This window comes from Aquila chrysaetos, chromosome 19 (genome assembly GCF_900496995.4).
Source record: "Aquila chrysaetos chrysaetos chromosome 19, bAquChr1.4, whole genome shotgun sequence".
Taxonomy (NCBI): Eukaryota; Metazoa; Chordata; class Aves; order Accipitriformes; family Accipitridae; genus Aquila; species Aquila chrysaetos.
In genome coordinates, this window is record NC_044022.1 from 20,565,278 (window position 1) to 20,582,151 (window position 16,874).

The following is a 16,874-nucleotide window of genomic DNA, read 5'->3' on the forward strand; positions in this document are numbered from 1 at the left end:
TCTTTTTTTCTCACACACAGATGCACCCACATACATACTGAATTAAATATACTTTATCTAATCCCACTTAATCCAAAGGATTATTCATGATTACCTTTCCACAGTCTCATCTCTTCCAACTAAACTTTTAACATAATCTTCTCCCATAATTCCTATTAAGTCACTCATACACTTCATGTACCTTGATTCTTTTCACTAATGTTCTTCACCTGCTTAACCATAGTTTCAAAATCTCATCCAAATAAGGGATTCTCTTCTGGTTTCCCCTACTTGCTGCTCTGACTCCTCACAATCCTTTCCCCAATTCAGCAACAATTTAGATTTTTTTTAGCTGTTTAGCTCCATAGATCAGACACTTTCTACAGTACGAAAAACAAATATCTTGATACCCTCCTCCTAGGTATTCTTGTTACTTTATGCGGCTTACATGTTATGTGATAACACTCTGTTCTTTACAACGTGAGCCATCAAATTTTCCTTAATATTCTCTGTTTTGTCCATATTCTGATGTTGGCCATATACACCACAGAAGAAAAGTGCCTATATGTTTGTAAGTGTAAGCACTCAATATATCTAATGCAGACCCATCACAAAACTCCAGCATAATCCATGGAGCATATCAAAGCAGAGATCACGATTTCAAATGGAGTTCACAGTAAATGGAAATGAAATGACATCCGTGCGTGAATTCTGTTTAGGCTAGCACTTGCAAGTTGTACAAAATTAGTATCAACAAAAGAAGAATGGAAATTTCAGCTTTTGTACTTACAATCTTCTCTCTTACACGAAAAGAAATTCATATACCATCATATTAGCTATCTAACAGGTAGAAATCTAAGTTAAGCAGTTGTCCAGGCTTTTTTTAACAGTCACTGGAGACAGGAATCAAGAGGGGGTGATTTATGCCATGTGCCTTAGTCTTCAGATGGAACTGCCATTTGAGGAACCTGTGTATGCCCACTGACTATATAGAGACACTTTAGACTTTCAGGATTTACATCTTAAAAAAATAATTTTGCAAAATTCCTTATATTTCTGTATCTTAAATTTATAATATACATCAGTGCAGGAATTTGAAATGGTGCATTCCAGAGAACTGGATACAGTCATTTCTTTCCACAAAATTACATTCTTTCTTGTTCAATTCAGGCCATTTACTATACGGCTTCAGAAGTTCACAATCACTCTGCCTTTCGTTTTCTTCTGTGCTTCTGCCATTGCTGACACCCTAACATATGAGTTATCATAAACTCTCAGTTTGTCAGGTTCCTGTATCTCTGGTCCATTTCAGTTTTAGAAGAAAATCCATCAAACTTTTCAACAGTCTGAACAGTTCATACATTTCTAGAAATTATTTTCCTGTGTAGTATTTCATTCTATGCACAAGATATATAAAAATGGAAAATTGCTGTTGCTTGATTGATCTTATTTCATCAACAAAGATTATGAAGTACTTGAAACTTGGGACTTAAAAGGTTATTTTAATAATGTTGAATACTGTAATTTGCACAATTTTATTTAAAAGACTGGTATGTGTAGAGTGCTTAAAAGGCAGAAATTAATACATAAACTGTGGGTTAAGTCTGATTCATTTAAACATTCAACATAAAATTTTCTCTCAGTTTTAGGGAGAAATCAATAGCATACTAACTGGCAAAATTTTAGGCAGGGAAAGGACAGCAATAATTTACTGCATTCTTTGATACCTGTGACATGTTTACGTAGCAATCATAATGAAATATGCATGTCCTGGTTTTGGCTGGGATAGAGTTAATTTTCTCTCTAGTAGCTGGTATAGTGTTATGTCTTGGATTCAGTATGAGAAGAATGTTGATAACACTCTGATAGTTTTAGTTGTTGCTAAGTAGTGTTTAGACTAAGCCAAGGATTTTTCATCTTCCCATGCCCAGCCAGCAAGAAGACTGGAGGAGCATAAGAAGTTGGGAGGGGACACAGCCAGGACAGCTGACCCAAACTGGCCAGAGGGGTATTCCATACCATGTGATGTCATGCCCAGTATATAAACTGGGGGGAGTTGGCCTAGGGGGGGGGGAACGCTGCTCGGGAACTAACTGGGCATCGGTCAGCGAGTGGTGAGCAATTGCATTGTGCATCACTTGTTTTGTACATTCCAATTCTTTTATTATTATTATTGTAATTTTATTATTGTTATCATTATTGGTTTCTTCCTTTCTGATCTATTAAATTGTTCTTATCTCAACCCACAGGTTTTACTTTTTCCCAATTCTCTCCCCCATCCCACTGGGTTGGGGGGAGTGAGTGAGCGGCTGTGTGTGCTTAGTTGCTGGCTGGGGTTAAACCATGACAATATATAATATTCATAATGGGCATGCCCCATTTCCTCAATAAATAAATATACAACCAGCATAATCTAATTTCTTGCAATTTGTTAAATGACAACAAACTCTGACTCATACTTTTGTGCCTAAAATTGTGTCCCAGTACCTTTGTTTACCTTTGAGAGTTATACTACCTTCCCTGCTCCCTCATCCCATTGCCTATGAAAAAAACACAATCAATGAATTATCTTGGGTTCTTTTCTTCTCGTGTGTTAACTCTAGCACAAGTCCTGAAGGCTAAACTGTACTTTCAGTAACACTGGTGCAGTCCCATTGGTGTCACTGGGCTTGTACTAGTGTAACTGATGTTACATTCATTCATCTGTGGATGCACTTACACCTGCAGGAGGGAGCAGACCTGAAAAGGTAAAGAAAATACTTGCACAAATAATAAAAATGAGTAATAAGGAATATTCACATAAATAAAGTACATGTACATTTATAAACAAGCATTAATGTATTCCACAAGACAAGATTTTTATGCATGAATCACATGCTTTACAAGTATTTTTATAGCAGCAGAAAGGTTCACTATTTCTCTTAAAATCTTGGAAGACTCTTTAGTGTATGTATGGGCAGGAAGCCACAGTCCTCTACACTATACAACTAGAAGCATAGCAGAATAGCTCCCTCATGCCCAATTAATTTTGCTGCAGAAAAAAACCAGACAATCTGAACTGCTGAGACAAAATTAAAGTGGTTTTCTGCTCCTCCTCACAAGCTCAGGGAAAGAAAATTGATGTAACTGTTGTTCAGAGGGATTAACAGTGCACACCCTGAAAAGCAGCTAATACAGCACAACTGATCATCACCAGTCACAATCTAAACCTCGCCAAAATTCAGCAAATTGTTCCAAATGCTTCTCAGCTCACTTGGTAGGCAAAACTGTTTTGCATCAATTTGAGAGAAATTTCAGTTTTTCATAAAAATTTCTTCAACTTAAATCTAAGGAGAGAGGGAAAAAATCACCTGAATGTTGCTTTTGAAATAATTTCTATACATTGCCTCAGTATTTAAAAAAAGAAAAAAATTATGCTTTTAAGGTTATCTATGAAGTACTGCATACAACAGCAGAGATGCTTTACTGAAGCGCTAAGGAAAAAGCCAAAAGATAGCTTGAGAAAAATGCTGACACTTAACGCTCTTTAAAACAAGCACAAAAAGCTTGCACTGCACAATAAGCTCCCTCAGATTAAGAAAGCAGTGTTGGAAAAAAAAACTATGCCAGAAAATATATTCTAAGGATATTTTTGATCCACTAAAATGCACAACTGCAACACAGAAATACTTTGAAAGTGTTTAATGTTATGCAATACCACTTTAAAATGTCAAGTATTGCATCATCTCTTTTCAGAAGTAGAGCATAATTTAATATAACCAGTTATATGAAGTATCTTTAGTATGTTCTCCCTAGGTTTCCTGACATAATGAAACCTATGATTTCCACATCTAAACTCTAAACTATTTGGCAGCAGAGATTCGGAAAATATTCTGGTTCTTATCTTACCAGTATGTAATAAAGTCAGCGGTCAGTGATCATCATAGGTAGATTTGTGTATAATAGATCTCCTGGACATCAAATTCTCCAATATCCATGAGGCCACTAAACAGGCATTCCTGGGCTTTACTACACTGTACACGCTCTAACATATCTGCTCCACAGATGTGTTCTCTTTCAGGATTACGTTTTCTTCTACCTCATCCCATATTTAGAATCTGTTGCGTTAAGGTATGTGATAAAAGCTCACCTGCACCCCCAGAAAGGAACACAGAGGGTCCGTGGCAGGCGAGGGAGCCCAAACACCAGCCTGCCTGGCTGCTCCCAGGCTCATCACAGGAGCCATCAGCCCGGCAAAGGTGCGCGCACACACACGAGCACAGAGGCACCAGGGCAGGTGAGGGACCCGCATCAGACCTGTCCCCTCCCAGGGAGGCCTCAGCCCCGTGGGCTAAGGGTGACACCCAGCACCATGGGTCAACTGGAGAGCACCTTACAGACTGGGGAGGGTATCACTGCCTATAGGGGTGGGACGCATCGTGGGATGCAGGGAAGGAGCATCTTAGCATAATAACAAGACTTATGAGATTCTTAGGGAAGGACCAAAAGTGTAGAAAAAGGAGGGGTAAAGGTGGTTTGGAGAGGAAGAATCAAGGGAAAACGGAGGGGTAAGGGGATAAAAGAGGCCTGTCACACGTAAACAAGGCTGGTCAGTGCACTTCCCTGTCTGTGCCCTGCGCCTGCTGAGCATCATCTGTCATGTCTTCTATTAAACTCCATTTCTACCTATTTTCTTGGGTGAAGGGTGCTCTGTTCTCTGTGTGTGTGTGTATTTGTGTGTGCGTGCACCTGTGGGTATGTGCAAAGGGGTCTGTACCAGCAGCTGGAGAGGGGTTGCAGCCTCAAGGGCTTGCACACCCAGATGCCAGCATCTGGGACAGCAAGGATCTGGGGCCAGCTCTACTGAGTTGACCAAATATCTAAATGCAGCTACTGGCAGTTTTCATACTGTATAGATACATACTAATGGGGGAGAGGGACACAATGAAGCCATTGGTGGTGCTTTTGTTTGTGTGAGTGCTGATTGCGTCTGTGTTGTTCTGTTCAGCCATGTGTATACATGTATATGTGTCCTGTTCATGTATGTGCTTACTGTGAATACAGGCTCAGCCTTGCTACTGGTTGGACATTGCAGCATGTTGCAGCGAGTTGCAGCAGCCTCGCCTCTACCAAACTCAGCAACCCCCTAACATCTTGTAATAATTCAGGCACGTGTATTGCAAATATAGTATTTTTTGCTACCACAGACTACAACACAATGCAAGACTAAACTGAGAAAAAAAATTGGTTAACCTTGCAGGCTCATGTTCATTGCTACATACCTCCTATTTTCACCAAAGTAGAAAGATTAAAAATGTGACAGGGAAAGCTATTCTCATAATCTTTTTGAGTCATTCTTCACTAAGAATTGGCAAGGAAAGAACAATGGCTAGAAATAGACCTGGAAATAAGAAACTGCTCTCAAAGTGTATAGGATGGCAAACTATATGCCATGTTAAAGCTTTAACTTTAGTAAAGCAGGGGGATGCCTACAAAATGTAAATTAACTAGGTTTTAGGTACAGCCAAAATTCAAAAAGATGTGGAATTCAAGATTTGGGTAGAAAGTCAACTATCATTTATTTTCCTCCCATAGGTCTGCATATAGAGATAAGGTTCATTGAGATATGTAATTGAAACAGGGGTACCCAGTCCTGACTAAAGACCAACCTGTCTTATTGATGAGATCAATCTCCTTAAGTCGTGAGAATGGCTTCTGGAGATTGGTCCCTGTTTTGAAAGAAAGATGGACATCTCTCAACAATGGCAAGATACATGAAAAAATGTTCTATAAACTACAACATATTTGTGTCCTTCTACATGAAAATCAAATGCCTGGAGAACGAGAGAGGAACACTTCTCTGACCTATTTTACAAACAAACTTCAAAGTAATACACAATGCCTCTAAAAAGAAATGAAACAGTATTGAAAGCACTAGCTGCAAATTACGTTTGTCGTCCTCTGGGGGAATAACAAGAGGTCATATGGACAGTTGGAGACTTTTACAATTTATAGAGTAAGAAAGAGCACTGTTAATATAACAGCAACCTGCTTCTACTAAAGAGAAAGATGATGGTGAAATCAGAGTGATTAATGAACCTTGTACGCTGCACATTACTTGAAAAACTATTATAGCTCAATAGTTTCAAGATAAACCCAGTGTGCTATGCTCACCTTTCCATCACCTTTGCAAAGTTTAAGCCCTGAATTTGGATATTATACAAGATTAATTTTGTTATGACCACACTACTGCCCAATTAAGCTGCGTAAAGAATGAAACAATCACACTTGCCAAAATCCACTAAAGTGAAGTTTTCTGCCTAGCTAACATAAACCATCACATATTCAGCACAAATAATTTATGGCTAAAAAGAATCCGAAGTTTTTAAACTATTGTCATCTTTATGCAGAACAATTTACAGGCACAAATTACTCGACAGCTGATTGAATATGTTAATGCAAGATACAAAAAAAAAGCACTTCAGTTGTAATTTCTTTTTATTATTAATCTCCACAAAGTGGAAATTTATCTTATGTAGGCATCTTTACTTTCTATTAGACTCAAACTAAGTCAATCTTCTATAGAAAATTATGAGAGCTGGGATTTTTAAGATCAGGAAAACAGATATATGTGGTATATTTGGGTTTGCTACTATATGCAGAAAGCTAGGTCATCTAAACACTGATTAAAAATATAATTTACCATTGAGGCTGATTTGCCAGATCACTGTATTAATAGTAGCATGGGCTTTTATTATGTAAAATGTGGATTAGAAATGGGTCACATTCCAAAACAGTCAACACTCACAACTTGCAACAGTAGGACTTAGCTTCAGAACATTTCCTGAAACTGTGGTGAAGGTGTGTTAGTTTTACAGCATGGATCAGCTAATCCCTGGCTAACAATGGGGGGAAATGAGAGGGAATTAAAATGGTTAATTTTGCCTTTTTATTAAAGCGAAGTGGTGTTTATTCAGATTTATTTATATTGCTATAGGAAAAGAGTAAGAACACACTGAAGCTATTCTAAAATTTTTAAAAAGTTAACACAAACAATGTGAAAAACCCTCCTATAGAAACTGCAGTGGGTAATATTAAGAGCAATCCATCAAAGATTATAAGGGAAGGAAATCTTTTCTGTCCAATGTTATTACTAACGTTGCATTAAGTACTGCCAGGATAACAACAAACTTGCCTTGGCTGAACTTTTAAGAGGTAGTTTGCAAAGCAAAACACCAATCAATTCTAGACACGAAAAATAAATATCTTTAAAATTACAAAGAAGGGTTCTCGTAAAATAAATTTCAGATATATCTCATTTTAAAGGACTGAAGCTTCATAGAAATTAAGCCCTTCCATCTCCAGTAAGACATGAAACCAATATTTTTGTTTTCCACTTTTCATCAAAACTAGTTTTCTCCTCAGTACAGAGCAGTTGCTTTCTCTTTCCTTCTTAGGTTATCCAGGGTCAAAGGAATATGTCTGTCTCTGACAACAGCACTCTAAATTTTGCCTAACTGATGCCTGAAGTCCTCCAAAATGAAGTCTTATGGAACAGGAAAGAACTTTCTTCTTTTTGTATAATTAAAACTATTAAGATAATGACATCTGTGCTCTCTTCTTTTGCTTTTGAAAACAGCTTTCAGTTAAGTTCTACATCCTTCTAATACAGTGAAATCTACCTACAAGCTCCATTGTCTCAAATAAAAAAGAAATGAAGTCTATAGAAATGTAATTATTCACTTGTACTCCTTCTGTTTCCCAATTCAGTTCAGAACTGTGGCTTCATGACAAAGTAATTCAGAATAAAGCTATTGTGCAAAAATAGTCTTGTGTACTTGAAGAACTTTATCAACTTCTTAAATATATATCCCAATTAAGCCTTTTATGCAAAAGAATAAAACCTAAAATGAACAGAAACATTTATGCAAGACAATGGGTTTGATGGCTGAAGACCTTCAATTGTACTATAAAAGCATATTTTCAAGAGGTTATGTTAACCACTGGATCCTTGCAAACCCACAGACCCTACTGATTTTAGCTTACTGCTACAAAATCCAGTAATGTTATACTGTGGGTCTGTAGTGTAATATATCAAAAATGACACAAAAGCAAAAGCTAATTCAAGGCCAGGGAGAGCAAGACAAAAACAAATTCAAACTACATTTAATTCAGGTTAGTTCCGGCCATGCAATTCTAGGCTGACTCAAATCTCCAAGTGCTTCAAACAACTCTAACAGACATACTCTGTATTCTGCAGCACATACCTATCTCATGGACAAATTATCTTGGATGAATTAAAAAAGAACTATAGCTGGGCGTAGGGGAGGGGTATGTACACAGCCCCCCCCCCCCCCCCCCAAAGTATATATGATTTTTCTCAGAGTGATAAAAATTACTGATAGAGCAGTGCCTGGCTGGCTTCCCCACAGTAGAGGCTACAAGGATAAGAGCGGCCCAACAGGAACAGAGTTTGCAAAAGCAAAACATGGTACCTCTTTCAGGGGGTTTATTTCAGTGTCACCCAAAGGACCGACTGCCTGTTAGTGGGTAGAGGGTATCCAGAAGCCGGTTGTGGAGTTTAGTTTTTTGTCAGAACGTCTGCTTCAAAAGCTCCAGTGTGTGAACTAAAGACTGGTAAATGTAGGGAATTTGCTTCTCAAGCATACCCATGATCTGGACTAAAATGCTAAAATACATGCACTCTAAGTAGTCCAAATCCAAAAAGGATGAGGCATTACACATTTTCTATGCCGTGTCCACCTGAAGCAGAGGGGCACAGACAAGTATATGATGTGCTCTCTTTACAGTTCAATAAGCTCCTCTCTTCCAGTCTGCTAATGGCAATGTTTCAGTCAAATGTCTATAGAAAGAACTTCTTGATTGAATCTAAAGGCCAGGGTTATTCACAGGCAATTGAAAATGGAAAGCATTATAATTTTGCAGAATAGAAGTGTGAAAGAATAATTAGATACGTGACCAAGGGATGCTTTTATTTGTTGGATTGACAGGATGTTGATATTTCTACCTACATCCAGACACAATGAAGGTTTTCTTCCGATTTTTTATGTAATATGATACATAGCACTCAAATACGCAAAGTAGTGCTCATTCCTGAAGAAAATAAAAGAAATCCCCCCAAATTTTGAAGTTATTTTACCTTAAAGAGTTGCTTTTTCCCCTAGTTAAAAATTATGTCTTTGATGAGGCTTAAATATTCAAAATTGCACCCAGAATTTAAAAGAGAAACCCAGTAAAAACAATTACTTTTTAACTTCAAAATCACTTGGCCCCTTTTGTAAATATGTTTCTAAGACAGTATATTTTAAAAGAAAAGGTTTGAAATATATTGATTTTCAGGTAGAAAAAAAAAAGGATATGAAATAGAGGCAAAATAAATCCGATTCATAAGATCCATTCTGTACTTTTGCTTTGGGTTTTGGACAGCAACAACATTTTTTTCTGCTATCTATTATACTAAAATCCATTTAAGTCATCAGATGGCAGGATGAAGACTTTTCTATTTCTGCATATTTAAGGGGAGTTGGTTTATGTTAGTTCATTAGTCTTGTGTTATGTAACACCTTTTTCACTAATGATCTCAAAATATTTTATAAACACAATTTAAATCAATTTTGTCAATATGCTATTATAAAAGAAAAATCTCTTATCCCACTGCAGAAACGATGACATGCAGAACACGGCAGTGATTGCCAGGGCAAACAATTGCTGTGATACAATTCAAGGGCCAAAACAGAGAAGCCAAGCCAATGCAGCTTTTAAAAACTAGCAGAGCGCTCTAACAGATTTAGCTTTCCATTGTAATCCACATTAACTGACAGACTGAAAGATGAGTATAAACAACAAACAAACAAAACTGGTGTTTAACAATCTGGAAAACATAAGAGTCATTTGAGATAATAAGATGTGCAAGCAAACTAATTAAGAAAGAAGCAACGAATTTATTCTGAAGAGAAGTCAATGGGAAAATAGATATAAATACTTATATGTCTATATTTTTATATATTTTAATACACTCATTAATTAAAAAATCCCAACTCCAAGAGGTCCCTACTTCTAAGAAAATTCAGATCCTACCCTTTTAGACATGAATTTCTTTTTACTCCTCTACTACCACTGTCTTCCCCTATTACCACTGTCTTCAAAATTTGCTCATCAAGTCACAGTTATGTATGACATTTAATATTCACTATGTAATGCCACATGACTTATGCTTTATTGTAGAAATATATAAGGCCACCTCCCTCCTCCAATTTACTTATTTAGGTCTAGGCTGCGCCTACATTCATATTATCCAACAAAAACATTTAGAGTACTGACTGTCTTTCAGAAATTTGCAAATTTTACCCACTTTTTTTACAGCCAGAATAGGAAGAATTTATTTTTCTTTGCAGCCTTTGTTTAAGCCTTTATGTACCTCCTTCTAATGTGCTAAAGCCAGGTGCACTGGCTGACTGGGATGACGGAGGACAAAGCGGAAAATTTTCCTAACCTCCCCATTTTGGCACCATCATGGCCCCCACACTTGCCTGCACGGGACCCGTCACAGAGCAATGACCATGCTCCAGAAAGGGTCTGAGCTCCCGGTATCCCTAAGCAGGGATGCACCAAAACAGCTGCACAGGCATCTGCATGGCCACGCTCAGGCATGTATAAAACAATCCAAAGATTTGATTACGGCTCACAAAAATATAACCTAGGTAGTTTGAAAATCACTTCTTTAGGAAACAACTTGAGTGTATCTGCACAGAACTCAGCATAGGCGGCACAATTAGTAAAGCAAACCCGTAATAAAATAACAGTAACTTATAATAATAATATTAATAATAATAATAACAACAACAACAACAAAATAATAATAATTTGGAAGAACAATGGGAAACTGAAGAAATACGAGGAATTCATTGGGACCAAAAGGAGAAGAGGGTACACATTCCTTAGAATTTATCACTGTGACAAGGCAGGGGGAGGAACCATGGTACCTGAGTGAACTTATATTAATGTTTAGTTAAGATGAAAGGAAAATGAATTTCCATCATAAAATTAATAAGAAGGTTCCCATCAATTTCTGAAAGTGACACAGCAAAGCCAGCCTTACAGCTACTTTTAACTTAACTATACAGTGTTTCGGGAACTAAAAAAGAAATAAATAAGGCTTATTCTGTGCAACAGAGAAACTGAGATGATTCATATGTTATTAAATTAATGCTTCTCATTATACAAAAAGATCTAAAATTTACAGCCAAAGAATAGAGAACAAACAAACACCCACAAATGTTTAATTGTGCTTAAAATGCCACAGAATAATTCGTTTTGTACCATCGAAGCTTCCTATCAAATTTATTCCCACGTCCAAAGCTTGGCAAGCCAAAGTTTTCAAGCCACTGAACCTAGAAACAAAGCTAATTAACTGTTTCTTCTGTTATTCACTGCAGTCCCAAATTATAAGGAATAACATACAGTATAATAGAATAAGGCCTTTTCTTTTATCTCATTTAAGAAAAGCATACAGATGAAAAACAGTCCCTCACAGGATGATTTCTTTTTCTAAACTATTGAGTTGAAAGGTTTGAAGAATGTCAACAGTACCAAAAGGTTTAATTACATAAATTTAAATCATTAGGATATTAATGAAACAAATCACGCAGTTTACCAGTTGTATACCAACTGTGAAAAGCAAATTTCTCTCTGGTGGACTAGTGGAAACATTACACTGAAAATGCTTTGAGAATGGTAATCACTGCTGTGAGGCCCCCCTCCCTCTGAAAACACTCAGGAATTTTTGGAAGAAGATGGCAGAAAGGATGAGCAGAGCTGTTCCTGAAATGGAAATGCATTGAAGGTATATTGCTTAAAACAAAACAATGAGACAGGTTTCTTGTGCTGCTGAGCCAACAGCTAAACGAAATTATAAGAAGTCTCCATCTGGTATGTAACAACACTAAAAATAGCCTGACCTTATTTAGGGATCTATCAGGCTATCACTTGTGGCTGGTAATGTCGGAGAAAAGTAAGACCATCTTGATTCACCAAAATTTGCAAATCCATGCTTATTCTAGTGTTTAAAATTTGAAAATAATTTCTACATGGCATAAAATGGATTACTTAACTTCATTATGGTAAATACAATTAAAATTCCAGTTAGTTAAGAAAAATAGATTTTAATAAAAGAAAATTTTTTTTTTTTTTTTTTTTTTAAAGCAGCTTTTTTTTGCAAAAACATGAGTGGACAGCATTAACCAGTTGCCATGAAAAGCATCTTAAAAAAACCCAGCAGTCTGAAATCAAAACCTAACAGGTCAAAAATTTTTGTGAGATGTATCACTTGCATATATATCCACTTGCCTTTTAACTTTATTTAACAAGTTAATTCAGAAATGGCACTCAGATTTGTGGAATGCACATTCAAATGAAAGAATTAAAGGACAAGCATCTAAGACTAGAGAAAAACAGGATATGAGAAAAAGAATGTAATCATATGAAACCTGGTCCAATTGGTAAGATCTAAAAATTTCTGCCTGTTCCTTCCATAGGAGTCTTCCTGGACTCCAAGTGTGCTCTGAGGCTTGACAACAGGAGCTGAATAGCAGGGATCTAAGATGACTCTAGCCCCGAAGATCAGCACTGCTGGGTGTTTTAGGCATGCTACAGTTGTGAGAGAGGATTGGCTACTCTGTGCCCACCTACATCATGACTGCTTTTAGCTTTGGACAGAAAATATCATAATTTAACTTGGATTCTCTGATCCATCAAATAATTTGTCCCTATAATGTTAGATGTTTTTTTGTGGTAACTAAAAAAGAACAATACCCTTCAGAAGCTTTAATAACTAACTAGCTAAATCTAAGGATACTTAAACATTCACCAGAGGTGTTCCTAGGCATTTACAGTCTTCCTCCAGGCATGTCTGGAAGTCCTGGCAGTGCTGAGAAGTCAGATGCTTGACTCATGTTCAAGTTTCAAAATAATAATTAAATCTATCTTTCTATTATCTCTCTGAACTGACCTGTCCGGAAAAATATTTTAGGTCATATCTGCTAAATTATATTTCCTGTAAAATAAATGATATGATGATGGCTGCATTATCGTACACTTAGCTCATCCAGTTTGGGAAGATTTTCCTCTGCCCTTCCAAATATTTAAGAGAGAGGCAAAGCCCCACTAACACCCCAGTGTTACAGGCTGTGCTGTAGGCCCCACACAGTGTTGTTATAGGCTGTGCTAGGTCTGGCTGGGATGGAGTTAATTTTCTTCATAGTAGCCCATATGACTCTGTGGTTCGATTTGTGGCTGAAACAATGTTGGTAAAGCACCAACGTTTTAGCTATTGCTGAACAGAACTTGCACATCATCAAAGCTTTCTCTCTTTTCCATTTTGCCCTTCCTCCCCCAACAGCGAGTTGGCTGGGGGTGGGTAAAGGGTTGGGAGGAGACCCAGCCAGGACAGCTAACCCCAACTGACCAAAGAGATATTCCATACCATATGAAATCCTGCTCAGTAATAAAAGCCTAGGGAAAGGAGGAGGAAGGGGAGACATTCATGGTTATGGCATTTGTCTTTCCCAAGTAACTGTTAACACGTGACGAAGCCTTGCTTTCTAGGAAATGGCTAAACATCTGCCTGCTGATGGGAAGTAGTAAACAAACTCTGTATTTTGCTTTGCCTGCACGTGCAGCTTTTGTTTTACCTATTTAAGTGTCATTATCTCAATATACAACACTTCTTGCCTTCCTTCTATTTTCTGCCTGACCCACAGGAGAGGGGAGTGAGAAGAGTGTTTGGCTATTGGCCAGAGTCAACCCACCACATGCTGTCTGTAAACCTCTTTTTGAAAGGTTCATTGGGCCAGGAGGGGATGCACACACCAGCAAACATGTATCCGGCCCAGTGACTACAGCACCTTCCTAACAGAGGAAATACCACAAAACGAAACAAAACCAAACTAATCTGAACTAGTCCTGGGAGCAAGAAGGAATACACAGGTCTCCCAGCCCACTCTCCCAATTATTAGGTTGGAGGAAGAAGTCATTTATCCATGTTTGTCTGTCTGTCTCATTTTGGAGAATGTTCAAGCATATGAATCCTGATCAGAAAGAAACGCCTATTTGTAAAGCAAAGACCCCATGTCTTGTGGGACACTATGGTGGCCTAGGCTCAGCAAATATGCTTCACCTTCGCATTTTTTATTGGTTAGTCTAAATAAGTCCCTCTTTTGTAGTGCTGCTGTGTCCCATATCTAAGGGACATAACTCTTCCCAAGCACTGGGTAAGAGCAAGGTGACTAATTCAGAATTGTCTATTTTTACAACAAGCACCTTCTGTTTATTGATCTACTTCACATCATGTGTTGGAGACTGAAACAGCCCACAGGCACTTTTCACTCTACTGTCCATATTTCTCTTGAATGTGTTTGGTCATTTGTCCTTTTTTTTTTTTTTAAGAGAAAGGAACACTAGTGTAAGAGTGGTATAAAAGTGTCTAAGTATTGATAGACTGTGTTATGGGAATAAATCATATTGATTGAACATCTTGTCACTAGTGTAATTGCATCCCTATTTAGGATAACACCGTATCTGCAGAGTATCCTGGGCACAGGTCTAGTGCTGGAAATGAGAACTGGGGCTCACAATGTCCCTCTTGGTAGATCTAGAGAACATAAGTGTAAAATGTCTTGTTAAAACAGAAGAAAAGCCAGACCTACTGAAAGTGAGACCATAGCAGATGGTTTTGATGTTAGGAAGGAAAACAGAGACTTAGAAATGATAGGAAGCCTTTTAAGAAAGATGAATGCAAATTTTATATGTTTATATATATGAACATTAAATTTTATTTAACTTTTCCACCCTTCCCAATGGTTGAAATTCCCAACAAGGAATTTAATTCTTTTCTGCTTTACAGCAGTGTCATTCTAAATTGCTCTTGGCTGTGATCTTTACATGTGTTCTGCACAATAATTTCTAACTGTTACAAATTGTCAGAAACAAACAAGCTGTCCAGGACAACCCCTATTAAACTTCCTCATCAATAGCCTTCTAAAAGACAGAACCCAGCAATGTGATTGGTGTAGGTGGATAAATAATTAGGCTTATGCATTGGTTTAATAAGAAACAGATGTGGACAAAACACGACAGATGAGAGACATTAATTAGGAGCGTTAAAAAGATAACTAAGAGGACGCAAGGAGAAAGATTAGATACTGGCTAGTTAGCTTTGTACTACTTGCTTTTCTTGCCTCCAATCATTTAAGCCAGTTACTATCACATATTCACTTTGTCTTTCTCTGTATCCTTTATCTTCAACTATAGTTGCTTTTACAGTCTAAAATGACAATGATATCAAATGCTTGTAGAAAAGCAGATTTTTTTTGAACTCTAATAAAAACATGCATTTATTTTAGGGTAAAACGTAAACCTTTTTTTTCTAGAAGTCATAAAAATGAAGAGACATTAATAAGAAAACATGAAGTCATCTAGTTTGTGCTGTTATTTATCATGAACAGCTTTCATCTACAACAGGAATGTAGACAAACAAAGAGCTGCTTGCACCATTTTCATATTGCAGTGTGCGTCTGGGTATCTTCTTAATAAGCTAGGACGGTGCATGCTGCTCTAAAAGGAAATATTCATATTTTATGCTACTGGTAAGGAGGAAAGACTTAATGAAGTCACTTTTTTTTTTTTTTTTCAAAGAAAGGCTAGTTTTAGTAAGTTACAGTTTATGTGTTAGAGTCTAAACTACAAATTATGTGTATATAATATGCTGTTAATTCACCTAACTGCAATTATCATTCCTGATTTCTTCTTCTAGAAAAGAATTAACTGTGTAACTGCAACAGACATGATCAATTGTCAGATTTATTTATAACTTCTATGCATTATTGAATAGAATTTCTGCAGGAAGATAAACAAATTCTATATATTAACAAAAAAATTAATACTTACATAAGGGATAGTGTCCAAGGTGTCTGTGTTGACAATTATAGGGGCAGGGCTTGCCTGAAAGGGGAAAAAAAAAAAGAGAAAAGAAATTTAAAAATCTGAAATTCATTAATATTGAAATGTCCATAATGATACATTAAATTAAAAGTCTAAAAGCCTGTCTTCCCATTGAATTCACAATGTACAACAGTACATAACTTTGGGTACTGTTCAATCAATTAAGGATGAAAGAAATAGATTCTCAGCCTCCAAACCACAGCTCACTGCTGTCTGTCTTTTCAATTTCATTAGGCTTTGGATCACATCCTGAATATATAATAACTAGTAATTCATTTTTGGTTAGAACTATAAGAAACATGATGTATTCAACTTACAATTAGGGGACCTTGGGGGTGAGGGTTTCAGCCTCCCTTATCTTACAAGTCGGCTTTTTGTTTTTAAGTAAAACCAAGATGATCAACTGATCTTTACAGAGGATAAACCTCAACATTTCATGTTTACACTACTTATCAGTATTATGTAGGTATGTAGTATACGTATATGCATGTATTCTATGATATTTATGTCAAAGCTATGTATTGTGCATGGTTCATATGCACTCAGCTGATGTTCAGTTTGAAATATAGACCCAGTTTAAAAAGATTTGTGAATCTGAAAGCTGCCCAACCTGATCTTTAACTTATTGATGAAACCCATCTCCAGACTAGTTTCCAGCCACCTGTAATGCCCTAACCTTCTCCTCTTCCCATGCTGGGATTCAGCAGCAGTGACCCAAGGCTGAGCTCTGATTTGATCCAGCTGCATAATCTTGGCTCAGAGTCTGGAGAAAACTACAGAGCTGTGAGAAAGTGTAGAGTAGAGCTATGCACCATAAGTAAAATTCAGACAGAGGCAGGACTGCTGAGATGGGATTGTTATAATAGCTCAAGGACTCAGGATGAGAACGATCAATGGAC

General features: G+C 37.1%; 1 protein-coding gene across 34 annotated transcripts in view; it reads right to left on the bottom strand.

Moving 5' to 3' along the window:
- The window catches only part of DLG2 (discs large MAGUK scaffold protein 2), a 1,026,767-nt gene that overhangs the window by 406,798 nt on the left and 603,095 nt on the right, over positions 1-16,874 (bottom strand). For all 34 annotated transcript variants that reach the window (XM_030042410.1, XM_030042403.1, XM_030042402.1 and 31 more), the window contains one exon: positions 15,922-15,975. In XM_030042410.1, coding sequence (XP_029898270.1) covers positions 15,922-15,975 — 54 coding nt within the window. The remainder of the gene's footprint in view (positions 1-15,921; positions 15,976-16,874) is intronic.